The 25,502-nt window shown below is 37.4% G+C and overlaps 4 protein-coding genes across 7 annotated transcripts; 3 read left to right on the top strand and 1 right to left on the bottom strand.

Moving 5' to 3' along the window:
- The first annotated feature begins 492 nt into the window (after positions 1-492).
- On the top strand, positions 493-8,972 carry LOC120013228 (aminopeptidase P1-like). The gene is made up of 16 exons (XM_038864969.1): positions 493-703; positions 948-1,011; positions 1,489-1,628; positions 2,469-2,753; positions 2,885-3,007; positions 3,344-3,658; positions 4,235-4,321; positions 4,529-4,596; positions 5,443-5,509; positions 6,280-6,414; positions 6,531-6,611; positions 6,987-7,041; positions 7,200-7,304; positions 7,396-7,467; positions 7,975-8,099; positions 8,598-8,972. The coding sequence occupies exons 1-16, from the start codon at positions 611-613 to the stop codon at positions 8,757-8,759; spliced, it is 1,977 nt and encodes a 658-aa protein (XP_038720897.1). The 5' UTR covers positions 493-610; the 3' UTR covers positions 8,760-8,972.
- A 572-nt stretch (positions 8,973-9,544) lies between these two features.
- On the top strand, positions 9,545-17,545 carry LOC120012004 (aminopeptidase P1-like). The gene is made up of 16 exons (XM_038863224.1): positions 9,545-10,002; positions 10,206-10,269; positions 10,695-10,834; positions 11,268-11,552; positions 11,708-11,830; positions 12,149-12,463; positions 13,038-13,124; positions 13,294-13,361; positions 13,949-14,015; positions 14,481-14,615; positions 14,749-14,829; positions 15,440-15,494; positions 15,654-15,758; positions 15,851-15,922; positions 16,846-16,970; positions 17,181-17,545. The coding sequence occupies exons 1-16, from the start codon at positions 9,910-9,912 to the stop codon at positions 17,340-17,342; spliced, it is 1,977 nt and encodes a 658-aa protein (XP_038719152.1). The 5' UTR covers positions 9,545-9,909; the 3' UTR covers positions 17,343-17,545.
- LOC120012005 (multidrug resistance protein 2-like) lies at positions 17,230-21,728 on the top strand. The gene is made up of 5 exons (XM_038863225.1): positions 17,230-17,365; positions 18,185-18,334; positions 19,702-20,325; positions 20,544-20,719; positions 21,007-21,728. Exons 2-5 carry the CDS (start codon positions 18,213-18,215, stop codon positions 21,603-21,605), a joined length of 1,521 nt encoding a protein of 506 aa, XP_038719153.1. The 5' UTR covers positions 17,230-17,365; positions 18,185-18,212; the 3' UTR covers positions 21,606-21,728.
- Positions 21,729-21,905: 177 nt separating this feature from the next.
- Positions 21,906-25,214, bottom strand: LOC120012006 (NEDD8-conjugating enzyme Ubc12-like). 4 transcript variants are annotated; one of them, XM_038863229.1, is made up of 7 exons: positions 25,062-25,211; positions 24,114-24,175; positions 23,890-23,996; positions 22,923-23,031; positions 22,634-22,712; positions 22,411-22,527; positions 21,906-22,330 (listed from the first exon to the last, which is right to left on the bottom strand). In XM_038863229.1, exons 3-7 carry the CDS (start codon positions 23,990-23,992, stop codon positions 22,193-22,195), a joined length of 546 nt encoding a protein of 181 aa, XP_038719157.1. In that variant the 5' UTR covers positions 23,993-23,996; positions 24,114-24,175; positions 25,062-25,211; the 3' UTR covers positions 21,906-22,192. The 4 variants fall into 4 exon arrangements, with proteins under 4 accessions (XP_038719157.1, XP_038719156.1, XP_038719154.1 ...); XM_038863228.1 differs by having other exon boundaries at positions 24,097-24,175; positions 25,062-25,210; XM_038863226.1 differs by lacking the exon at positions 24,114-24,175 and having other exon boundaries at positions 25,062-25,214.
- Between the last annotated feature and the right edge of the window lie 288 nt (positions 25,215-25,502).

The following is a 25,502-nucleotide window of genomic DNA, read 5'->3' as shown; positions in this document are numbered from 1 at the left end:
CAGCTGTCCACTAGATAATTGATTGATAAATCTCGCGCCATATAGAAGATGTCCCAACTCCCATGGACCAGATGACACCTGGATCGAGACCCAATGTTATAACGAAGAGCGGTATTTGTACATGTTGAGATGAGCAAAAATTACAATGATGAAAACACCAATGAGATTTGAATTCACAACCTCTCACTTACGCTAGGAGTTACTGTGTTTGATAAAATACTAAGGATTTATCTTTTTATTTATTTTGCTTCTCTTCATTGATGATATCGTCTAATAAGAACCTAACAAGGATAAGTTAATTTTTCAATAAATAAGTGTATTAATTTACAATGTTTATGTTACTAATATCTTTCGCCTTTTGGATGGTGGCCACGGGGCACATTGTTTTTGTTTGTACGTTGTAGTGTTGTCTCTTGTCTATTTGTAGGAAAAAAGAAGAAAGCGAACACACCTCGAACGAATAAATAAGTGTGCGTTGTAGTGTTTTAAGTTGCTTACGACTACGTTACGCTAACAGTAACCAGGAGATCTTTCAGTCGCTCTGTAAAGACTTTCCTCTCTCCCATCGTCAAATTCATCGAAATTGAATCAAGGGCCGTAGAAAGAGGACATGGCGGACACGCTGGCTTCATTGAGATCTCTGATGGCCTCTCACTCTCCACCTCTCGATGCTTTGGTTGTCCCTTCTGAGGATTATCATCAGGTTCTTATTCCTGTTTTCTATTTGAATTCATTGATATTCACACACGTCTGCAAGACCTTCGATATGTCTCCTTTAGAACCCTAGGATTGTACACTCAAGTGCGTGCTATACTATTAAGCCCTGGATCCAGATATATGTTGCGATGATAGTTTTTTCGAAGGATTTTGATCTTCTTGAAAATTTTCCGTCAGTTTAATTTTGTGATGTTATTGCATAATATGAATACAACAGCTTTTGATTGCAGAGCGAATATGTATCTGATCGGGATAAGAGACGAGAGTTTGTTTCTGGATTTACGGGAAGTGCAGGTCAGTTCTCGATAATTTTTGGCGAATGTAAAAGTTGCTTACTAGTGTTTTTGGCCTGCAATACGTCAAGAATTTGATCCAGTATGAATATGTTGGCTATATATTTTTTGGATTTTGGAAGCGTGTCAATTACTATTAAAACCTGTTTTTTTTTTCAAACAAAAGTAGTAATTTTGAGGCTAATTGAACGGTAAGGGAAGATATTTCGTATCTGATACACAGCATTATAAGCTGTTTGTTAGAATTCTGTTGCTAATGTATGCAACTTAGATTAAAGTGAGCAATCTTATATATTTTATTGAAAGTGAAGTGATACCAAGCATGCAATATTAATATACATCGGGGATGTTACTGATTCTTATGTTGTGTAACCCAAGCTTTGGAACATCATAAAGTACAGAATCATTCTATGTGACCTTTATTTTGCCTGGTGTCTTCTATGTGTTGCTGAGTATTTGTTGTTGGAGCTCCTATCAGGTTTAGCACTTATCACAATGAAAGAAGCACGACTGTGGACCGATGGACGATATTACTTGCAGGCAACACAACAGCTTAGTGATGAATGGAAACTTATGCGTATGACTGAGGATCCTCCTGTAGATACCTGGATGACTGATGTGAGTCACTGTTCCTCTTAATAATGTGCAAAAATTATCATGAAATCCAAGTGCTCTGACAATGTGTGGTGTTGGAAGGAAATATCAGCATTTTCAACTGATGTTTTAGCCTTACTGGAATTCATACTTATAAAAGCTGTACTTTTAATTGAATCAGTCTTTCCATCATGTCTGTTTTTCTTTGCTCAACCTTTTTGATTTCCTTGCAGTTTTTAATTCAATCTGACTTGTTAGTTAGAATGTTTCATCTTCATGCTTTTTAATACTTATTTTCTTTTCCATTTCGTTTTTTTTTAAATTTCCTTCTGAACTTCTTGTGTATGTTTCATATACTAGTAGTAGCTTTAGTTGTGTCATGTTTTTCACAAAATTCTCCTTTCACTAGACGTTTTAGCCTCTTTGCAGTTTTGTTTTCTCGCATTTGATCTTGTTCTAAGTCCGGACAAGCTGATACTACGATTATTCATCCACAAGAAAAAAAATGCTGATACTACGATTTTAGCTTTTTTCATGGTACACTTATATCTTTGTTGTTCCACGTTCACAATATGCATTTTTACATCAACTTCAGCAAATTGCTTGGATGGTGCTCTTGCAACCTAGAGGCTACCGGTTTAATTCTTGGAAACATACTCCACATATTATGTGAGGGTAAAGTCTACATACATCTTACATGTCCTCGACTCTGCCTACTATAGGAGCCTTGTTGCACGAGTGTTGTTTCCCTTTTTTTAAAATATGATTTCGTTATTTTAGAACATATGTATGTGTGTTTGTGTAGTCTTGGACATACGCAACTTCTTTGTGGCATTAAGTGGATATTAATATTTTTTCCTTTAGAATTTTCCAAAAGATGCGGCTATCGGTATCGATCCTTGGTGTGTGTCGGTTGACACAGCACAAAGATGGGAGCATGCTTTTTTGAAAAAACAACAGAAGCTGGTCCAAACCTCCACAAATTTGGTAGATGCAGTATGGAAAAATAGGCCCCCAGCAGAGATAGCTCCAGTTACTGTTCATCCATTGGAGTTTGCTGGCCTTTCAGTCGCAGAGAAGTTGAAGAATTTGAGAGAAAAACTATTATCTGAGAAAGCTCGTGGCATAATCATTACAGCACTTGATGAGGTGAGATTTTCTATTCCTTAGCTTCATGTTTATGGAGGTTGAGAATATCTCTCTTATTAACCTTGGAATCCTATGGATATCTTAATTCTGTTGAGCTATATTTCAGTATAATATCAATAATTGTTATGCAGGTTGCTTGGTTATATAATATTCGTGGGAATGATGTTGCCTACTGTCCTGTTGTTCATGCATTTGCAATAGTAACTACAAATTCAGCTTTCTTGTATGTGGACAAAAGGAAGATGTCTATTGAGGTCAGTATAAATGTATTCTTCTGTATGTGTTAGACAAATTTCTATTTGCTGTTTGCCTTTAGATATCTAGGCAAGTATTGTATAAATTTCCTATACAATATCCCAGTGAATGTTTTCAAATCTCCAGCTTTTAGGTTTCTGCTGGTTTTTTTTTATCTCTTGTTTTTCTTGAATCAGGGCATTCAGCTGGTACTGAGTTAGTGCCATTGTTTACTGGTATATCTAATATATATTCAAAACCTGCTCTGACCTTTATACTAGCATGTGTGCAAGCCGGCAAGAAAACTATGGCCATTAGACCAATCCATCATGTTTTTTTTTTTTTTTTTTGTGTAGGTCAAATCCCACTTGGAGGAGAATGGTATTGAAGTTCGGGACTATGTTGCTGTGAGCTCAGATGCAGGCTTGCTTGCTTCAAATGAGCTTGATTCTTCTTTTGTAGTCAAAGGAACTGTAAATGAGCAATCAAAGGACATGGAAATAAATTCTGGAGGAAATGCAACAGAAGATAGTAAAAGTGAGGAGGAAGGAAGTGATAATGACCTCATATGGGTTGATCCTGCTTCTTGCTGCTATGCAGTCTTTTCAAAGCTGAATTCTGATAACGTGCTCCTGCAGCGGTCACCTTTAGCCCTTGCAAAGGCTTTAAAGGTAGCACATATCTGCTTCCTGACCTATAAACTGCTCTAGTGGCACAATAAGCTAAAACAATGAAGTCTTTCAAGTTGATGACTCTATAAGTCTATATCATAAGTCGAAACCTCAACATGTGCCCTGACTTAAAAATTGCAATGTCATTGCAATTAAATTGATTGCCTCTAGAAGATTTAGCAGGTAAAGAGAGGCTCTTCATGGGTCTACCAGAGCAAAAGTTCAGCGAACTTGAAATTCTAAAGGCCGTGGATCACATCTTTGTCAGTTAAACTTCTTGAGGATGATAATTTCCATCTGGACACCTCTTTTTGAAAGTGTCTTAGTAAAGGGCTTAGTAATTTCTTTTGTCTCTCAGAGGAGGAGGCAGGTGTATGTTTGTTTGTCGCCTGACTTGAAGTTCCTTAAGTTGGAGAGAAAAAGGGAGAGGACCAGTGGAAGGGGAACATGGGGTTGGTAATTTTTGTCACATATATATAAAAATAATTAAGTAGCTCACATATTTATTTGTTCAAACTCATTGCAATACTGCTATTTAGTTATTTTATTGACTGACTGATTATTTTGTGATTTTAGAACCCAGTTGAGTTGGATGGATTGAAAAAGGCACACATCAGGGATGGGGCAGCTGTTGTGCAATATCTTGTCTGGTTGGATAAGCAGGTATGTTGCCAAGACTTAGGGTTTTGACTTCTGCATGTTTTAGAACAATACATACATGTATTCCCTCCTTGTGAAGGTTTCTCACTCTCTCTCTTCTTTTTTTTTTTTTTTTTCTTTCTTTCTTTCTTTCTTTCTGTACATCAAATTCTTATGCTTTCAAAATATGAGGCTTCAAACATGATGCTGAAGCTTCTTCTGGATGTGCAGATGCAGGAGATTTATGGGGCTTCTGGTTACTTCTTGGAGGGAGAGAGTATAAATGGGAATAAACAACTGTTAGTTCGTCTTTCCTAGTCAACAAGTTTTCCTTTTTTATTTTCTTCTTCTGGTTGCATATTGGATTGTTAGTTAATATTAACAAACATCAAATGATACATTTGAGTCAAGATTGTGTCTAGTAAGTAGTAATGAACAACTGGTGCATACATGGGGATTCTATTTTTTTGGTAATCAGCACACTAACATAAGTGGACTCGAATACCCAGTAACCATTAAACTAGAAACTATGCCAACAATTGAATTTTTATTATGAACTTAGCAAATATTAATGGACTTTTCCAACCCCTTATTTTTTTTTGCCAAAACGAGGTACAAAGATTTGATAAAACAACAAATGGAACAAAAGAAACTTTCCTTGTTCCTTTCATGGTTAGATGAGATTAGTTGTTATTGGATTTAGAGTCTTTGATTGTTTTACTGTGTGCATCAGTGTAGAAGATTGAAGCTGAGGTGTATGTATTTGAATTTTCTGTTGTGTATACCATAAAGTACTTTTTCCTGATTCAAAAACACGCTGCATTACTTTTTCTAAGCATACATTTAACCGACTAGCAGTGATATGGCAAGTTGAGCTGGAGTCCACCATATCAGTAGTTATATTAAAAAGCTCGACTAGTGCTCTAGCCAGGTAGAATCAGGGGTTTCTTTAGACTGTTGAAATTTTTATCAGAGTTGAAAAGACTGGAAGACAGTTCATGGAAAAAGAGAAAGTAATACAATGAAAAATCAGCATCTCTTAAATATATGTGCTGGTATACTAAAGTTGCTGATAACTTGCTCATTTGACAACACTTCACATGTTACTGATCCATAATTTTGTATTATTGAAATGAGATATGCAGAAAAACCATGAAACTGACAGAGGTTAGTGCAAGTGATAAGCTGGAGAGCTTCCGAGCTTCAAAGGAGGTAATAGAACACTGGACGTACACGTTCTTTTCCTTTTTTTATTATTTGTTCTTTGAGATAATTAAGGATTGGTCATCATACATGGTTTTAGTGGGCATTTTATAGCCAAAAAGGTACTTGATGAAATAAACCTCTTGTTATAGGGTTTGCACTTTGCACTCACAATTTTTTATAATATCACTGAGTATTATTCTTGTTGATTTAAACTGACTTTGAAGAAGTTGGCCCATAGGTGGCTGCTTGTTATCGCTTGCACTGTTGCACAAGATGCAAGGTTTTTGATTCTCCTCAATAAAATTAATAACATTATTTCATAACTTTCCAAAAAAAAAAAAAGAGAATTTTTTCTCTTGTAGATGTTTTCATGTTAATCTGGTTATGATAACCAAATCTAGACGACTACTGTTATTTATCTGGAAAAAAAGACACTGCCCTGATGGTATGTCAAATTCTTGACATGTTTGATTCTTGTTCTTAAGATCTAGCAACTCTGATGGTTTTTCTTGTATTTATTGCGTTTAATGTCAGTGTCTTATTGCAAAACACTTGAGACTAGCTGGTTTGCACAGAACTATGTCAGGTCTTGAGGATAAGAGTTGCCTCATGTTTGCAAGCAAAGTGGGCAAATAAAACGCTAGGTTTTACTTGTTAATTGTTATGAAATGCAATCTACATTTCGCGGCATCTTATCTGTCTGTGCAGGTGCATTTACACATGCATGTGAGTTTTTTGACGTTAAAGGATATCTTCTTAATTTTCTGTAATTGCAGAATTTTAGAGGGTTGAGTTTTCCTACTATTTCATCAGTTGGACCTAATGCGGCAATCATCCATTATTCACCACAAGCAGAGACATGTGCTGAGCTTGATCCAGATAGCATTTATCTATTTGATTCAGGGGCACAGGTTTGTAAAAATATTAAATGGTGGTATCACTATTGAACTATGCCTCCTACTCTAGTTTCTAGGTATTTACTGACATTTTTTTTCTGTACTCTGATCGCGATAATTTCATAATGAAGTATCTGGATGGAACAACTGATATAACTCGGACAGTTCATTTTGGAAAACCTTCATCACACGAGAAAGCATGCTATACTGCGGTAGGTCTTTTCAGTTGCTTTCTATTGCGTCTTCTCTGTTTCTCTGCAACTTACATATGGCATAGTTTGATCTTCTTTTAACCACAGGCTGCTAATTATCATTAATTTTACTAGAAATCAAGCTTGTATTGGTTCTTCTGGATTAATATTGTTAGTTATAACAAATGAATGGTTTAAACTTAAAACCCATGGGTGCTTAGTAGTCAAGATTTTGCTTGCCTCTGATAGGATCTGGGGATTTCCTGTTTGGAATATGAATTTTCCAGTGACAAGACCTCCTCAAATTGGCCTTTACTCTTCTTTAAAAACTGTAATATAATTTTCCGTGGTCCATGATAGCTCTTTAAGACAATTTTATTGCTGATTGTCATGCAGGTCCTGAAAGGTCATATTGCTCTTGGTAACTCTCGATTTCCTAACGGAACCAGCGGTATTACAACTGCTTTTGCCTATAGTTGTTCTAGTTTTTAATTTATAAGTGGATTGCTTAGTTTTGAGCAAACTTTTAAATAATCAAATTGGAAACTTTTGGAACTGCCATCATCTTTTTACATTAACTTACCCTTTCAATGATGATGGCTCATACAGGTCATGCCCTTGACATTCTTGCTCGAGTTCCTTTGTGGAAGAATGGCCTGGATTATCGACATGGTACAGGTCACGGAATTGGGAGTTATCTAAATGTTCATGAAGGTGAATGAACTTCTTGGCTTTAGCTATCTTAATTTCAGAAGCTTAATGTTGTGCTAACTGGTGGAATTTTATTGCTGTACTCCTTGAGCAGGACCCCATTTGATTAGTTTCAGGCCGCATGCTCGGAATGTGTCACTACAAGCTTCCATGACTGTAACTGATGGTACATATCATACTGACTTTGACTTTTGCTACATTTTCTTTTGGAATGTTTCATTTGGACTCGATAAAGCTATCTTTTTATGTGCTGGGATAAATACATAGTTGATGCGTGGGCTGTTTGTTTATGTACTTATTGTGTCTTCTCCACTCGAGTTTTCCTTCTCTGTTAATCTGGGTCGATATGCATATGTGTTTGAGAAGTTTTGTCATTAGTTAGGACATCCGTTTTGACAGTTACTGTGATCTCCATTTTCTACTTTGTATGTGGTCCTATACTTCTCGTAAGAGAACTGGACACTTTTTGTGCAGAACGTGAACTTTTTTGTTATTGTCTAAGTTTATCCAGTTGATGTAAATTTTTAGCCATAAAAGAGTACCATATGTACTGCATGTCATGTACGCAATTTTGAATGAGTTTGCCCTGTCAAAGTATTTCTGGAAACTAGAAATGGTTTTATTTTGAACTGTTGAGATTTGTCCCAATTGTGCATTAATTTTGTGTTCTCAGAGCCTGGTTACTATGAGGATGGCAACTTCGGCATAAGATTGGAGAATGTGCTCATAGTCAATGAGGCCAATACAAAGTTCAATTTCGGTGACAAAGGTTACTTGTCATTTGAGCACATAACATGGGTAAGCCGCAACTTATATATATATATATATATTTTTTTTCTTTTAACCCTAGATCATCCCAAAATTTTCCAGATTTGCTGTTTTGTTTTACGTACTCTCACTTTTATGCCTCTTTGGTATAGAGAAGGAAACACAGTGCACTATAAATATCTTTCGTTCCAGCATTACCTAGTACCTAATAGAAATCCTAATTAAAATATATACTCGAGAGTTGAAGTACGATATGTTTTAGTTATGTATCCAATACCTGCTACAAGCCTTGGCTTGAGCCCGCCGTCTTTTCCTCTGATTGTGCCATCCGCTTATATGACTGAATTGCTCTATAGATTTTCAGAAGTCTGTTCTTTTTTTTTCTTTGGTTCAGAAGAATCAATTGTTCATCCGCACTCATTGTACCTTTACGAGCCATATTTATTGGATTGTGTTAGCACCACCCCGACATTGCAACCGTCGCATGTGGCTAGTCTTATTTATTTAATTTTTTCATCTGATGTGTAGACACCATATCAGAACAAGTTGATTGACACGAGCCTATTAACACCTGAAGAGATAGATTGGCTGAACACATACCATGCAAGGTGTGGGGAGATTCTTGCACCATACCTTGATGAATCTGAGAAGTCGTGGCTAAAGAAAGCTATCGAACCATTGAGCGCGTGACTTGTCTATTCCTGAAGTAGAAAAGAAGATAGCTGGTGTTTTGCTTCTTGTCTGCCATTTCGTACTCCAACTGCCTATCTATGTGGCTTAAAATTTCACTTTATTTGGGCTGTCATCAATTTACTATGATAATAATGAATGAATATAAATGTCCTCTGAATGATAGTAGCCTCGGGGACAAACTAGATTAAAATTTATTCTCCTTTTTTTTTTTTTTGGTTTTTGGTTAATTTTTCCTTATCCATGCCCAATGAATTTTTCCATTTACACTAGTCCACTAGGTAAGTAATTCTGCTGTTTATCCAATAATGGATATGGCAGTGACAAATACATTAGTTAGTTGTAACCATATGGGCCGGTGAAGTTTTGTGCCAAAGCTTAGAAATAATGTAAGATTGTGCTATAGTGGGTGTTGGAACTTGTTACCTTTTACGCTTATGCGCTAAGAGGTTTAAACATCTAATGTTTATATATACAATGGCTGCATGTGTGTATATATGTATACAATTCGACATGTACAGAGTATAGCACTTTTTGCCAGACTCAAAGACTCGAGGGCCGGGATCATGAAGAAGCTACATTTACAGGTTGAGTGGGGAACTGTTGGAGTGTTGGGCAAGCAGTAAGCTTGACTCATCGTAATTGCTTCTAGAAATTTTGGGCCAGCCCAATCCTCAGCAGGCCCATCCTCTAACAGAATTTAGATAGAAAGTGAGACAAATGTGGAAGAAGTATCTTTTCTTTTCTTTCATGCACAGTGATGAGTGAGCGATTATTGCTGCTTAAAGAATTGAATCTGTTTGGATTAGAGCTTTTTTTTGGGGAGATATCACTTTCCAAAGGAAAAGGCTGAAGCTTGAATCTGTTTTGGGAGATATCACTTTTCCAAAGTGACATTTCACCTCCCAACGAATTCCAGTCCGATTAGGATTCTTTCGAAAGGAGGAAATCCGCAGAAATGGACTACGGAGCGGTAGGTAATCCAAAACACGAAAGAAAAGAAAGAAAATGGACCGAAAATGGAGGTCTGGATATGAATGATTAGATAAGTATTCCATACGCTACCAAACAGGCCAATATAAGTTAGAGCAGGAGTGGTGATCTCCAGTCGCTCAGTGAACACTTCCTTTCTCTTCTCGTCAAATTCGACATGGCGGACACGCTCGCTGCGTTGAGGTCTCTAATGGACTCGCACTCTCCACCCCTTGATGCTTTGATCGTCCCCTCAGAGGATTATCACCAGGTTCTTTTCTCGCTTCTCTGTGTGACTTCGTATTTACATATCAACTTGTGTATCTTAGACCTTCAATTTGTCTCTTTACAGCCTTAGGATTGACTGACTTTAGTAATGTTCCTTTTTTTAAAATTTATGTAGTATGATCGTTTTCATAGAGCATTTCCCCTTGTTCATTGACGCTACTATATTGCATTTCTTTCGGTTCACAGAGTGAGTATGTATCTGATCGGGATAAGAGACGTGAATTTGTTTCTGGATTCACGGGAACTGCAGGTCCGTTTCAATAATTTTTTTTGGTGAATGTCTTAATTCCATACTGGTGTTCTTTCGCCTGCAACATAACAATAGTTTGATATTCAATCTGCCGTGACTTAAAATTGGAGGGACTTTAGAATCAGGCCACTTGCTTTTGGAAGGTTTTCTTATCCCTTTCTTTTGCAAAGTTCCCAATTTAAAGGCTAGTTGAATGTAAAGCAAAAAATTCCGGTATTATGCTCATGGCAATTGATGGGATGTGAAATTAATGCAAGAAGAGGTGTTTCTTTACTTGAACCCATTCCACCATTCCATATATTGGTATACTAGCTGAAGTCTCTGCATGTGTTTGTACCGTGAAGTTCTTAGTCAGATGTGAATAGATGCATGTTGTTAGATGTCAGTTTGTGTCATTAAGTATTTTATGTTGGAGCTGCTATCAGGTTTGGCACTTGTTACAAAGACAGAAGCACTGCTTTGGACCGATGCACGCTATTATTTGCAGGCAGAACAAGAGCTTAGTGATGAATGGACACTAATGCGTATGGAAAAGGATCCTGCCGTGGATAAATGGATGGCTGATGTGAGTTATGTTCCCCTCAATGATAAGAAGTTATCAAGATTATAGGAATGTATAAAGTTGGATGCCCAAGGAAAAGAGCAAAATTTTTAAGTACAGTTATGTTCGTTTGCATGTTTCCATATCAAATTTTCTCTTAATAGAGGTTTTCTTTTCCATCTTTCCTCTTTTTATCTGAACCCCTTAACAATGTTTTCATAGGCTAAGCTTTAGTTTTGATAGACTTTTCTAGAATTCTCTATTTATTCCAGCTTCTTTCCAGCCGTTGTTCTTGCATTTGATCTTGTTCTGATAAGTCTGGCAAGCTGATCCTGAAATTAGCATATCTCTGTACTTGTTTCACGATTGCATTTCCATATGTACTTTAGCAAGATGATAATGATGGCGCTCTCACACTAGCTCTTTATGATATTCTGATTTCATTTCTGCCTTTTAGAATTTTTCAAAAGATGCGGCTATCGGTATTGATCCTTGGTGTGTGTCGGTAGAAAAAGCCAAAAAATGGGAACATGCATTTTCTAAAAAACAACAGAAGCTGGTCCAAACCTCTACAAATTTGGTAGATGAGGTATGGAAAAATAGGCCTCCGGTAAAGATAGATCCAGCTATTGTTCTTCCCTTGGAATTTGCTGGTCTTTCTGTTGCAGAGAAGTTGAAGAATTTGAGAGAAAAACTCTTATCTGAGAAAGCTCGTGGCATAATCATTACCGCACTTGATGAGGTCAGCTTTCTTCATTCTTAGCTTTATATTTTTCTTTTTTTTGAGAATTCCTTTTCCTCTTTTTGGTGGAGAATTCCTATATTGTTAACCTTCATTCCTTTTACATATATCTTGATTCTGCCGGGGTATGTTTTAGTATAATCAGTGGTTTACAGGTTGCTTGGTTATACAACATTCGTGGGAGTGATATCCCATACTGTCCTGTTGTTCATGCATTTACACTTGTAACTACAAGTTCAGCTTTTTTGTACATGGACAAGAGGAAAGTGTCTCTTGAGGTCAGTATTATTGCTTCAGCTCCTGATTTTCTAGAAAATGCCTGTTCTGTGGTTGCATTCAGGTACCTAGGCAAGTAGTATGCTTTTCCTATACAATATTTCAAGTTTATATCTTTGAATTTCTAGTTTTCTGGTTATTTCTGCACTTTCGCATTTTTTTTCCTGGAATCAGGGTTTTCAGCTGGTGCTGAGTCTGGTGCTAGGGTTTAATGGTTTTATAGCTTGATATAAATTTAAAATCTGCTGGAATTTTATACAAGCATGTGTGGGCTTGAACACTAACTGTTAAGATTATCCGGTGCGTATGATCTTGTGCAGGTGAAATCCCATTTGGAGGAGAATGGAATTGAAGTTTGTGACTATGGTACAGTTAGCTCAGATGTGGGGTTGCTTGCATCAAATGAGCTTGGTTCTTCTTCTGCAGTCAAAGGAATTCAACCTGAGGTTATGCAAGGCTTGGAAGTTAATTGTAGAGAAAATGTGACAGGAGATGGTAGGAATGAGGAGGAAGAAAATGATAATGACCTCATATGGATCTCTCCTGGTTCTTGCTGCTATGCACTCTATTTAAAGTTGAATTGTGATAAGGTGCTTTTGCAGCGGTCACCTTTGGCACTTGCAAAGGCTTTAAAGGTAGCGAAGGCCTTCTCCCTGTCTGAACTTCTCTAATGGTGTAATAAGCTAGTGCACTGTATTGTTTAGAAAGTTGGTGAATATGCTCTGATGAAAACTTGAAAGGACTTTAAGTCGCAATGTCATTGAAATTAAATTGATTGTCCCTATAAGAATTAGCAGATGAAGAGAAGCTCTGGATCAGTCTAGCTGAGCGAAAGTTCTAGGAACTAGAAGTTCTAAACGCCATGGAGCGTATCCAATTATCTGTTAAACTTCCCAATTATCTGTTAAACTTCTTGCGTGAGGATAATATTTTATACCTGAACACCTTACTCTATAACAGGCTTAGTGGAGTGGAGTGCATATGTAATTTCCTTTTCCCTATTTGAGGAGTGGGCAAAGATCAAATATGTGTGTGTTTTTTCCCCTCTTAGAGTTGAATTTCAATAAATTCTAGAGAAAGAGAGGGGTATTGTGGGAGGGGGATGGGGAACGTGGTTCAGGTAATATTGTTAAAACTAAGCACAGCTTATTGATATTATTCGATTGTGGTCAGTGCAATGTGGACTGAATTTTTTTTTTGTGATATTAGAACCCAGTTGAGTTGGATGGCTTGAAAAAGGCACACATCAGGGATGGTGCAGCTGTTGTCCAATATCTTGTCTGGTTGGATAAGCAGGTCTGTTCCTCATACTTAAGGCCTCTGAATTTTGCATATTCTTTGAAAATTGGTAGATTTATTCTCTCTTCTTCATGGTTTGTCTCTACTCCACCTACCTTAATGAATTCTTTATGCTCTAAAGTATGGGACTTTAAACATGAAGCTGAAGTGTATTCTGGACTTGCAGATGCAGGAGGTGTATGGGGCTTCTGGTTACTTCTTGGAGGAAGACATTAAAAATACGAATAATCAATTGTGAGTTTCTGTTTCTTAGTCAACAAAGTTCCTTCTAGTTGTTAAGTAGATTAATAGAAGCCATACCTAGGTTTCATGTAACCTAAAACTGTAAAATGAGAACCTGTATCGATGATTAAATGTGTATTGTTTATTAAACATTTGTTGATGGAATTGTCCAACTTTTTCTTGCCCAAGGATTATAAAAACTCAATAAAACCAAAAAGGGGGTCAAGGGAACAAATATTAACCTTGATTTGCATTGGTTTTGCCCTGTGTTACCGTGATTTTTCCCTAGTTCCAGTTGCTATTTAGTATGATACATGTCAGATGGCCGATATGTATTGCTATTTAGTATGATGCACGTCAGATGGACGATATCTATGAGGATATGAGGTTATCATATGATTTTCACAACACCCCTTATGCATAGTCTTGATGCACTCAGAACCACTCTGTTCTTATACTTACCTCACAATACTTGTAGTGAGTTGCACAACTTTAACAACCACTTGTTGGAGTATTAAAATCAGTTTCCTTTAATTATATGTTCTGCTATACCACGTTACTGGTCTATTATTTTGATGTTTTTGGAATGAGCTATGCAGGAAAACCATGAAACTGACAGAGTTGACTGTAAGTGATAAGCTGGAGAGCCTCCGAGCATCAAAGGAGGTAGGAATATCATAAGATTCATGAGAAAAATTCAGTTGAAGTGTGATCAACACATGTCAAGTAGCATCAAATTTTGAACTATTTGCGGATTTTACTAATCATGAATCCGACTGACTTCATTTTCAGCAACAAAATTTATGTGTTACTAGGGGTTACTTTTTTCAGTATATCTAGTGAGAAATCTACCATATAGAATGTTATTTTAAGCATGAAATTGTTGTCATTTTCATCTTAAACATGAAAGTTTGGCTGTTCGATGACTGATATCTATCAAGGGATAACCCAGGTCATGTTAAAGTCCATAGTGTGGCGGAGGGGAGATTGAGAAATAAAGGATAGATTTTACTTGTTATGAAATCCACTTCTTTTATTGTTGCATATTATCTGTGTGTGTGCTCGTGCACATGCAGGAGTTTGACCTTTCTGATATGACAGGAAATCTTTCTTTATGTTCTGTAATTGCAGAATTTTAGAGGATTGAGCTTTCCTACTATTTCATCGGTTGGCCCTAATGCAGCAATGAATCATTATAACCCTCAAGCAGAAACATGTGCTGAGATGGATCCCAATAGCATTTATCTGTTTGATTCAGGGGGACAGGTTTGTCAACATACTTAAAACGTTTGCGTATACCAAATGGACAAAGTTACTAATATGGTGCCTCCTACTCTGGATGCTGGGTATTTACTGACATTCTCTTTCCTTACTGATAATGGTAATGGCACCACTTTAGTATCTGGATGGAACAACAGATATAACTCGGACAGTTCATTTTGGAAAACCTTCTGCGCATGAGAAGGCATGCTATACTGCGGTATGTTTATTCTGTTGCTTCCTTCTTTGGGGTTTATTTTTCATTGGGACTAGGATTTACCATGGGATGGTCATTCCTTCAACAACATGCCAATAATTATCATTAGTTCTATTTGAAATAAAAATCACATTACTTCCTCTGAATCTTTATCATCAAATGATTAACATTCCCCCTCATGTGTGGGCGTATGTCAAAAATAGATTGCGGTAGTAAGAAGTCAAGATTTTGCACACACCAGAAGGGTTATGTGTCATCGACTGAAATAGTCTCTTAAAAAGAATGTGTCATGGATGAATCCATGAGTCCCTCAAGTGTTAGGCCAAGGGTTTTCATGATTGCTTTTGGCTTTGCGACTCATAATAAGTGGTGTTGTGGCTCTTGAAGCCCAGTCTGGGCTGGCTTTTGTATTCCTTTTATTGTTATTCTCTTAATAAATCTAATCCATTGAATCAAAGACATTTGAAACTCATTTGCTGATTGATTCTTCTAAAGAAAACAAAAAAAATTCTAAAATTGGCCCCTGTTTCTCGTGTATCAAAAACTGTGACGTAATTTCCCCAAACCATGGTTGCCCTTCGAGGCTGTCTTGATCGCTGAAAGTTGTGTGCAGGTTCTCAAAGGTCACATTGCTTTGGGAAACGCTCGATTTCCTAATGGAACTTATGGTATTGCAACTGTTCCTCCTTATATTTATACTAGTTCATTAATTTGTAAATGAGCTGTTTTAGTTTCAGAGGTACATCTAAATCATGGAAGTGGAAAATATGGAAACACCAACTCCAGGTTACATTAATTCAACCTTTCATTGATGACGTCTCATACAGGTAATGCCCTCGACATTCTTGCCCGAGCTTCTTTATGGAAGGATGGTCTGGACTATCGACATGGTACAGGTCATGGAATTGGGAGTTATCTAAATGTTCATGAAGGTCAATGAACTGCTTGTTGTTTGCCATTTTAATTCATGGAGGTTAACGAAGTGCTAACTTGTGGTATTTTATCACTGCATTACCTTGAGTAGGACCCCATTGGATTGGTTCAGGGCCGCAGGAACGGAATGTGCCACTGCAAGCTTCCATGACTGTAACTGATGGTAAGTATCATTTTCTCTTGGCCTTTAACTACAGTTTAATACTTTAATGTTTTGTTTGAGTTTATAAAGCCGTCTTTTATTTGCTGGGAGAGTGGGAGGCAGATCTAGCAAAGCTGGCACAAGGTTGGCTCAAGGTTGAATTTGAGTTCGAATAAGGGCAAAAGCTCAATTGATTATTCAAGTTCAAATTCCAATATAATGATTTTCGCAAGCCAAGCTTGATAAGATATATTTATGTTGCAAAAGATTTAATATTTAAAATCTGGTAAACATGTCATTATTTTAATCTTTTCTACGAGAACACGCACACTCATATACTGAGTGTACTCGTCAATGTGGCCCGCATACATTGATGAGTCGTAAACCTAATTGAATTTTGTATGATCTTGGCCATTATATGTTCTAGTTGATACTGAATTTTAGGCTGAAATCATTCTCAAGCTTGTTCTCATAACAGTTTTACTCAATCCAAACATCACATTTTTAAATCTACACTCAACTTTTGACTAGATTGCACCCCCATGATAGAGCACTAATCACGAGGTCTGTTTGTTTATTTACTTAATTCCCTTTCGCTGCCTGGGTTTACAGTCTCAATTAATCTATGTGTCTGTGAATCTGTCCTCCAACCGGGAAATTGCATTCTGTTTTAACTTATCCATTGGCAGTTGCTGTGATGTGCTCTTCTGCATTGTTTGTTCCGAGTTCTGATTGCTGTACTTTACAAGTCTTGCATTTCTAGGATTTCTCCTGTAAAAGAACTAGTGAAGATCTTCCCACAGAACTCCAACGTTTTGTTATTGTCTAAGTTGATTCTGTTAAACTTTTTGGCCATGATATAGTGCCATGTTTTACTTGAACTCAAGCCCATGCAGTAACTGTTTAGAATTTTACTGGTTGTATGTTAATTTCTGTGTTCTCAGAGCCTGGTTACTATGAGGATGGCTACTTTGGCATAAGATTGGAGAATGTACTCGTCGTCAAGGGGGCAGATACAAAATTCAATTTTGGTGACAAGGGTTACTTGACATTTGAGCACATAACTTGGGTAAGCCTGAAACTTTTTTTTTTTACAGTTTTACTCAGCCTACAGATATTCTCAACTGTAGGGAATCATCCTGTAGTACAATTGAAGTGCACTAGACTCTTTTAGAAGAATCAATTGTTCTTCATGCTTTACATCCACATGAATCATGGCTTTAGAGACCATAAAAAAGGATTTAATCAGCCTAACTCACAACGAGAATCTGATCTGTAGGCACCATATCAGAAGAAGTTGATTGACCTGCTCCTATTAACACCTGAAGAGATAAATTGGGTGAACACCTACCATGCAAGGTGTGGGGAGATTCTTGCTCCATACTTGGATGAATCTGAGAGGGGTTGGCTGAAGAAAGCAACTGAACCAGTATGCGCCTGACTTACCAGCGCCTAAAACTGAAAGTATACATCTGATTTACCTGTTCACTCGTATTTCTGTTTGCCTTAATTATTTGCCTTCAATTGGTTAGGTTAAATAATAAAAACATGCAATTCTTTTCTTTTCTTTTATCATGTGTCATTACGGTTTATAAATAAGTAACGTATTTATCATGAAAGGGAGTCAGAGACCTATTATTGGCATACCATTCCCCATACTCTCTATAGTAGAATTCCAACCCGCAATTTGATACAAACCCACCATTGCCTTACTGGATCTTATATGATCCAGACAAACGGCACTGGGCCACCAATCAGGTCCATTGATGTCAGCCCAAGTCTATGGAATGAATCTGGCCCACCAGGGTAAGCGGAAATCTTGTCAATTTGTTTTTATCAAAATGGCAATGACGTGCGGTAATCTTCGAAGCGGAAAGTCCGCAGAAGACAAAAATGACAATAGAAATTGCCAACGTAGGATTTCTCAAAGTTTCCACGTTGACTGTTGTCACTGGAAAGTGGAATCTGCTTTCAATTCAGATATTATGATGATTCAAAACCCCATCAAAAACTCTCACCCAATAATAATTAGTAGTATATGGTCGCCTAAACGACTAAACTTCTAATGTCAGCCGTTGAAGCCAATATCGTGGCGCGCATATTTTGAAACTCAACTCTCCAAACACAAAATTCCAGTTCTTCTAAATCATTTACATTGAATTATCCGATAACAGTTTCTTTTTTTTTTCTTCAATTAATTTCTACACTGATATTATTTATAGTTTGAATATTCTTTTGGGTCAATTCCTGATGAGTCCCTTGCATTTTGGGTACCACGACAAGGCGAGTGGGTGTCCTAGATCCGCCATAGATGTTAAGAAAACTTATTGACGGAGTTATTGATTTGATGAGCCGTAATCGAAACCACCTCAACTCTTTTTCTGCTCATCGATTCAAGTCTTCTATGGTTCCCAGGAATCTAAAAGCTATGAAGTAAGTAGTTTGTCTTCTTCTTTCTGGTTTTTTTTCGTTGCTGGGTCTTCCAACTTTTCTAAGTGTCTGTATAGAACTTTCCTAGTTCAGTTAAGTGGTGAGTGGGGTGGTTTCAGTATTGAGAGTATTGTAAGATATATGTTTGACTCATCGATGATTATTAGTCTCTAAGAAACTTTGGCTTGATTGCTAATCGATGTGGCTGGTATTTGCATCATTGATTTCAATTGGGTAGTTGTTAATTTGTCTTTTTGAGTGACTATGTATTGCTCTTGGTTATATGTATCATGTATGTACTTGAATCTGCTGCTTGGAGCTTTAGTATGTTTCAGTCGTGTAAGTACTTTTTCAAAGCTCAACCACTTCCAAATAGAGGATATGAAAGTTGCGTGCCCATGGGTGTGATTGAAATGGCCATTTTCTTGATTCGAATCCATCTTAGAGTTCGGATTGCTAGGAATTATATTATTCATCACGAACTTTGAAATAAGGCTGTATTTTGTTGCTTTAGGAGATAGCATAGTCTCGTGTACAATTGCAGACCCAGACTAGTATATGTATCAGATTGCTTGGAATTATATTCTTCATCACGAACTTTGAAATAAGGCCGTATTTTGTTGATTTAGGAGATAGCATAGTCTCGTGTACAATTGCAGACCGCAACTAGTATATGTATGAGAAATTTCTCCTTCTCAGATGGGATATATCTGGTACTCTTGAGCAGGATTTTTTTTTGTGTGTGTGCTGAAGCTACCTCGTTCGGTTTATATGGTACTACCCTATCATGTGGTTTTGATTTTGTTGTTTGCGCTTGTAGTCTATGCTTGTGGGTTGTGATTTTGATACTATAATAGCAGCTGTAGTTTTCATTTGGCTGCTCTGTAGATCTGAAAGGAGAGAAATAATAGAATTTTCATTGGCAGAGAGCTTCCATTGAGCTCTTCTTTTTGTTGTTGCTCTAGTTCTTCTTTTTTAATAATATAATTGATTCTTGTATCAATCTTTTTGAGGCTCTTAGCTTAGCCTCTGTGTAGGTTTCTGTTTGCACCTCCTGGGTGTTCTAATAAAATTTTACCATTAAAAAAAAAAAACAGCATTACTTCAATCATTTCAGTACACAATTTTCTTCAATTTGTTGAGCTGCATTCTCATTCATATCAGATGATGAGTTACAAAGCCTGCAATGAGCTCTTATATTGCTTCAGATGCTTCTTATATCAGATTATTGTGTCTGATGCATTGGCTGTTTATTCCAAAGAATGGTGATATCATCAATTTATTCACGCTGCTAAGTTTCCTGATTCCTTATGTTTCTCTCAGAGCATTGATGTTCTTCTCTCTGTTAGTAATATGTTCACCTCCTGCAGAACAGCGAAGATTTTTGGAGTTTCTCTTTCTCTCATTCTTATCAACATGGCTGCTATAATGGAACGTGCTGATGAAAACCTCCTTCCTTCTGTTTACAAAGAAGTTAGTGAAGCTTTCAATGCTGGGCCATCTGATTTGGGTTATCTGACATTCATAAGGAATTTTGTTCAGGGACTGTCATCACCCTTGGCAGGAGTTCTAGTAATTAACCATGATCGCCCTACTATTCTTGCACTGGGCACTTTTTGCTGGGCTTTATCAACAGCTGCAGTTGGTGTCAGCCAGTATTTTTTGCAAGTGGCATTCTGGAGAGCAGTAAATGGTTTTGGACTCGCACTTGTGATACCAGTACTGCAGTCTTTCATTGCTGATAGCTATATGGATGGTGTGAGGGGCACCGGATTTGGACTGCTAAGCCTGATTGGTACCTTGGGTGGCATAGGAGGTGGTGTTCTGGCAACATTAATGGCTGGCCAGCAGTATTGGGGCATACCAGGATGGCGTTGTGCCTTCATCTTGATGGCAGCATTGAGTTCACTAATTGGGTTTTCTGTTTTCGTATTCGTCACAGACCCAAGGAAAGCAATCAGTGTCAACCATGCTTCTGGTGAGGATTCTGATAGGTATACTTGCTCACTTGAGATGCTCTAGTATTGCCATGTCATGCTTACTGCTACCTACATCTCTTGATATTATTGCCTCGACCTCACGAAGCAGTTAAATTATTTTGTTCCATTTTCACCTGTTAATAGGATCTATTGAGCTTAGAATTACTTAATATATGTAGCTTCTTATCTTTGTTTTTTCCAGTGTTTGTTGACTGAGATTTGTTTGGCTTCAGGGATTTGTTGATTGAGAAAAGCAAAGCTAGTGCATCATCCATCTGGTTGGAGTCCTGGGCGGCTACAAAGGCTGTTATTAAAGTGAAAACGTTTCAGATAATTGTTTTGCAGGGGATTGTCGGTTCTCTACCATGGACTGCTATGGTTTTCTTTACAATGTGGTTTGAACTAATTGGTAAGCACCCACATGATCTCTAATGCACTCTTTAATGGATCGATTGGGAACACATTTGCGTTATAGCAAAAACCCTATATTGCATCTTTAGACCTGATGTTAATATGGAAAACATGACAGAACACCCATGTTCCCAGTATTCTAAATGGAAAACATGACAGAACACCCATTATTCATCGCTTAAGAGTTAAGAACGATAAGATCAGTAGATGAAACACGGTACTAAACACTTGATGCTGAATGATTTATCTACTTGTATAAGGATGTCTTTTGAGTCGTTTTTGCAGGTTTTGATCATAACAGTACAGCTGCCCTCCTGAGTCTTTTTGCAATTGGATGTGCAATGGGTTCCCTCGTCGGTGGATTAATAGCAGATCGATTATCACAACTTTATCCATACAAAGGCCGCATAATGTGTGCGCAGTTCAGTGCTTTCATGGGCATTCCATTCTCATGGTTCCTTCTAAGAGTGATCCCGCAGTCAGTAAGCAGCTATTATACATTTGCCACAACTGTATTTTTTATGGGCCTGACAATCAGCTGGAACGCGACTGCTGCAAATGGACCCATGTTTGCTGAAGTGGTGCCTGCTAAACACCGAACAATGATCTACGCGTTTGATCGTGCTTTCGAAGGATCATTCTCTTCTTTTGCTGCTCCATTAGTGGGAATTCTTTCAGAGCAGATGTTTGGGTATGATTCCAAGTCTATTGATCCAGTTAAAGGGTCAGAGCGCGAGGCATTTGCATTGTCTAAGGGCCTTCTTTCGATGATGGCAGTTCCATTTGGTTTATGTTGCTTGCTTTATTCTCCACTATATAAACTTCTTAGGCAGGATTGTGAAAATGCTAAAATGGCTGGCTCGAAAGAGACGGAGATGATATAAGTCATGAGAATACCTATTTTCTTCCAGAAGATTTGAGCATGCGAATGATCGTTTGTACCCGTGACATTTTGGAACCATCACATTAGTTTTGTCAAGCATTTTGTTTATTTATTTTTCAAGCAATGGCACAGATCCCCATTTTAGAAGCCCATATTACCCCCAATTAATATGACATATGGAATGGTTGTTGATTTTAAACACATGTAGAGTCTCTATAACATCGAACATTTTATAATGATTTGGGCGCAAACGAGTAAAAATTGAACACGCACGCGCAAACACACAGACAAGTCATCATTCTGTAAGCCAATGCAGAGAATCCAGTGCACTCTATCCTGGACTGACAGATAGTATTGAAATGTCAAGCATACAGGGGCAGTCACTGAAGCACAGTTACTGTCATTTGGGTTTCATTTGTCTAGTCTTTAGGATATATGTGCCCCAACCACCAACCAGAAAATAATAATAAAAAGAGAGAGAATGTAATTTGCAGATTGGTTTACAGGCATCTCAGGCTCAGCACAATGAGAAATGTGTATCTCAGCACGACGACAGATGTCAATGGACACAGTGTCATCATACGAAACCTACATACAACGGGGGAAAAAGGTTTGCCCCACATAACCTCCGGTCATGGCTCTTCTCACATGCGCTCCAAACGTCTTTGGGGTGTCCCTCAACACTGCAGCAGCATCATGATTAAGGGGATCCTCATGATTTGGTTCCTGCATACAATTAAACAAAATTTTCAAGAATCGCAGCCGCTAAATCCCAGAGATCTACCAGACTAAGCAGCAAATAATACCGTGAAAAGATGATATAATCCATAGATAACAGTATTTATATTGAGAACAGGTTTCCAGTCTTCTCGTAAGATGTTGAGGCACACATTCCCTTCCAAATCAATATTTGGATGGTAAACCTGCAAGTATGATGCATGCAAGCCCAAGAATAAGAAGAAACCACATGTATACATAAAAGCAAGGAAAAGAGATCTCAAGAAAAATAAATATGATCGGGTGGTCTACCTTGGTCTTGCACTTAACTTTTGGAGCCTCATGTGGATAGATAGGAGAAACCTGGAAAGAGAACAAAAATGTTCCCCCTCTATGACAAAAATTAAAGAAAATAAAGCCACATTTCAATTGCTCTCATTCTACATATATATCGCATGAAGTGTGCTAAATGAGAAGAAGAAAAAAACCTATCTTCTGTGTAAAAAAGGAGGCAAATGCCAACGTTTTAAATCTTTCCAAATTTGAAAATAATAGTTTTAACAAATATACGAGAAAGAATAATGAGAGGAGAGTTCCTCACAGATAATATCCTTCATCTGGTCGAATTGAGACCTCAAAGTTCATCAGGTCATCCTTGCCATTGGGGAAAGATATGGCACACAATTTAGGTAGGTTCAGCTCAGTAATATCTGTAAGATATCAGAAATGTGATGAGGTCACAAAAATTTGATATAATATTTGGATATTAAAAACACACACACACAAACATATGTATATATTACAAACGCTTCCCACCTTTACCAAGTATTAAGCCTTTTGCATGAAGGCTCATTTTCCTCAAACCTCTATCACCCTTCAAAGAAGGTATCAAATCACTTTGATTTCACAATAAACCTTGGATGCTCATGAGTCATGATCCATAATAAAAGAGTGGCGTACTAAACAAAAAGAAAAGTGAAAAAAAACCGAAAAGGAGAAAAGAGTATATCAACTGCAGATCCATTTTTAGATTAATTTCATATAAAACTCCCTATGTCATAAAAAGCAACACGATCACCATTAAATGGTTTTCAAAAAAGTATAAGAGAGTATTACTGAAAAATCTACCAGTATCCCACAAATGCATAAATCAAGACTTACCCAATATCCAAGCGCACAATGCACTGGAGGCAAATAGATACTGTAAATAGACCACTCGAAGCGACATGCATTTCAGCGTGGATTTTCAATTAAACGTGGAACTTTTATTTGAACTTCTATATTGACTCGCTTCCATTTAATTCTAGACAAAACTAATTTCTCTTAGATCCAAAAATGAAACCAGAGAAATCTAAATCACTTAACAAATCATCCCACTCTTTCAGTTCATCCTTCGACATCTTCATCTCCCTCCAACTCCCTTGTTACAAAATTCGTCCCACCAAAAGTAACTCATATTTCTCAGCATAGACTTCAGAAATGAAATTTTCATCACGTAAACATCAAAACCTAGAGGGGAAAAGCCTTTGGCAAAAAAATATGCAATGTAGAAAAATTACACATGGTACCTCTATTAACACGCAATTCTCCAGCACTTTGCTTTTTCACGGGTGGTCCTCCATTGGCTTTTTCAGCACGTTCTCTTTCCTTTACTTTGAACAACTTAATCATGGTCCTAGAAAATAGAAAGAAATGGAAAATTTCCGTATGGTTGAAACGAAACTTAAAGCATTTTTTAGTCATTAATTAAAGAAACAATAACATTCAAGGCATACAAATGAATTAAAATGGCCTGAGCCTATGGTTGAGCGGCAATGAAGGTCTATATCCCAGGTTCAAATCCCCCTTCCCCCGCTTTTAAGGCGATATCCATGAAAAAGATGAATAAAAATTTCAACACACAGTTCCCACCACATAATAAAAAATAAGAAATAAATGAAAGAAATCATTTCTCCTTCACTCGCTGATGTCAAGAAGCTTAATAGTTAATAGTCAATAGACTACATGATGGAAAATCTGAAGGCATATTACAATTAATCGGACAGTCAACCATCAGCTATTCATCTATGCAAACACGACAACATAAAAAACGAGACACCTAAGCACCCTTTAATCAGCATTTTGTTCCCCAACTGTTTTGAGGGTGAAGACACAAAGACTTAACGTGATCAATTAAATCAAAGAAACAAGAGAGCAATCTGAATTCTGAACTCCTTTTATATTCCCTTCGACTTCACTTCCCTCTCTTAAAAATACATACAACTCTTCGCTCACAAGCCAATTCCAGTTTTTTAAAAGAACATCTTAATGGGAAGTGTGTGATCATCAAACCCCTCTATTCACCACTGAGCAGCTCACTGGAAGAAGATTAATGTCAAAATTAGCGTGTTTCAGCCTGTAAAACTGGTTCATCAGATAACGATTAACCTTCATTACCTTGTAGCAAAATTTTCAAGAAAACGTTGATGGATTATATTGAAGGGGCCAAGAATTCATTTCCAATGGTTCTCTCATAACTGGTCTCGAAACAGAGTGGATTTTCCCCAAACTATTCACTAGTTCGACTTCGTCTCAACAAGAAACCATGAAATTTTCTTACAATCAGTTCAAGTAGAAACCAGAACACATCGCAACGACGAATCAAAGCGTCTGAACGATAAGAAGCCAATGCTACGGAAAATGAATCCAAAATTTAGATCAAAATAAGGAAAGCGAAGGTATATATGTAAAGGAAACCAACCTGTTTGAAGAAAATCCCCAAAGAGAGAGTACGATTGGTTATCGAGATAAAAACCGATATTGGTGGAGACAGTAATAAAGAGGAGGAGTACGCAGATTTGGAAAGCCAAGGACGGTAACGTGGACCCGCTTCGTGGTTTTGCGGCTTTCGCAAACTTTGGTCATTTTAAAGCGCTTGTGAATTGCCAACTCGCGCACGTTCTAATTTGGCAATCCACTCCCCCTCTCTCAACAAAAAAAAAAAAACAAAACAAAACTTCTCAACTCCCATCTCCAAAAACAATAATCAAAGGAGAGACTCTTCTCTTCTTCTCCACCTCTTCATGCTCTCTGTTATTTTTTATGTTTTGTGTTGAATAAATATTTTGTAGGGTTTCTCTTCTCCGACTCTAGATCTCTTCCATCTGTCACGTCACGAATTTTCAATCATCGACGTTTCTGA

The sequence above is a fragment of the Tripterygium wilfordii genome, chromosome 13 (genome assembly GCF_013401445.1).
Source record: "Tripterygium wilfordii isolate XIE 37 chromosome 13, ASM1340144v1, whole genome shotgun sequence".
Lineage (NCBI taxonomy): Eukaryota > Viridiplantae > Streptophyta > Magnoliopsida > Celastrales > Celastraceae > Tripterygium > Tripterygium wilfordii.
The sequence above is the reverse complement of the archived record's forward strand: the minus strand, read 5'-3'. Positions and strand labels throughout refer to the sequence as shown.